This window comes from Triticum urartu, chromosome 5A, assembly GCF_056163025.1.
Source record: "Triticum urartu cultivar PI428250 chromosome 5A, HENAU_Tu73, whole genome shotgun sequence".
Classification (NCBI taxonomy): Eukaryota; Viridiplantae; Streptophyta; class Magnoliopsida; order Poales; family Poaceae; genus Triticum; species Triticum urartu.
The window spans coordinates 505,248,592-505,250,154 of record NC_141877.1 but is presented as its reverse complement, the minus strand read 5'-3'; the positions used below and the strand labels follow the sequence as shown (position 1 = coordinate 505,250,154).

The 1,563-nt window shown below is 59.1% G+C and overlaps 1 protein-coding gene across 1 annotated transcript; it reads right to left on the bottom strand.

The window, feature by feature from the left end:
* Positions 1-555: 555 nt before the first annotated feature.
* On the bottom strand, positions 556-1,351 carry LOC125556435 (RING-H2 finger protein ATL80-like). Its single transcript, XM_048719170.2, has one exon. It carries the CDS (start codon positions 1,237-1,239, stop codon positions 706-708), a length of 534 nt encoding a protein of 177 aa, XP_048575127.2. The 5' UTR covers positions 1,240-1,351; the 3' UTR covers positions 556-705.
* Positions 1,352-1,563: the final 212 nt, after the last annotated feature.

The following is a 1,563-nucleotide window of genomic DNA, read 5'->3' as shown; positions in this document are numbered from 1 at the left end:
AACCCTCTCATCATCATCATCGGATGGAGACAAAACCCATGAAACATAAAAATATATGCATTGTGGCATTTAACCGAGCACTTGTCGTGTGCGGTGTCTGGCATGAACAGTGTCGGTAGGGGCAGAGGGCGGATCCGACGATGACGGATGGCCGAGACAGAGCGGAGGTCCTGTTAGTTTTGTTTACATCGCCCAATCGGCAAAAGGGGAACGGCACGTGATGAAAATGCTGGGGAACTTATAACATACAAAGTGGCTTTTTTTTGAACTTACTCAAAGTGGATGTTAGTAAAACTGAAGAGTCAGTCGCCACCCTCAAAAAGAAAGAAAAAAACAGTCAGTCGCTCTCTACCGTCGACGTCAGGGGCCACCCCACTAGTCCGAGCGAGGATGCCTGAATCGGCCACCCGGTGATGACGACGTTGCTTGCTGTTAGCACATTCACCACGGGAGTGGCTATTGTACGTGTCGTCTCCCGGCACCAGGCAACCGGCCGACGCACCCGGCGCGCCGACGGCGGCGGAACATAGGATATGCGAGCAAACTAATTCAGCAAAACTTTTTACTCATTGTCGAATATTTACATGAGCAATTGGGCATTGCGCCTACAATCGGAGCAATCGTTGTCGGAAACTTCCACAAGAGCCCGCGCATGCAGGGGTGTGCTGTACCGGCAGCAATGGCATGCTTCGCCGCGAGATGGACTCACACGACGACCACAGTGACGATCGTGTTCGTCTCCGCCGCCTTCGCGGGCGCGCCTTCGATGACCGGCTGCCGGCACGTGGGGCAGGAGCCGTGGGACACCAGCCAGGCGTCGACGCAGCGGACGTGGAAGCCGTGCCCGCAGAGCGGCAGCACGCGCACCTTCTCGCCGTCCACGAACTCGCTCAGGCATATCGCGCACACGTCGTCGATGTCCTCCCCGCAGCCGTACACTTTCACGGGGAGGCCCCTGAGGACGCGCCTCTTGATGCCGCTGCCGCTGCAGGCCACCCGCGCCGACGCCCGGCCCTCGCCGGCAGCGGCCGCGGCCCCGCGCCACACGCGCCGGAGCGCGCCCCGCACCATTAAGTTGAGTCCGATGACGAGGAGCAGCGCGAAGAAGAGCGCGGCCAGCATGATCACCACTTTGGTCTCGAAAGCCGAGGCTGCCCCCGCCCCCGCGGGCGCCGCCGCGCCTCCGCCGCCTCCGTAGGCAACGCTCGACGCCGGCGCTTCCGAATCAGGACGACCCATGGCTGATGAAGTTATGCAATCTGAGAGATGCCCACCGAGCAGGATCGAGCAGAGTTCACCCGGGCTCTGTTTCAAGCTATTCGAACTTGATTTTGATGCCTGTGCTGGCCGCTATCCGTGTCTGTCTGTCGTTCTCTGCGCCGTTCGTGGGGTATATATAGGAGGCCGAGGGCCAGGTGCGAGTGTACTTTGTTGGATGACAAGGCACTGGGTAAAGTTCAGGAATCCTATCTATCTGGTAGTGAAAGCTCACGTCTACGACTGTCAAGTGGCACGACTGTGGCTGTAGTGCTGTAGTACGTGGTGCCCGTCCCCACGCCCGTG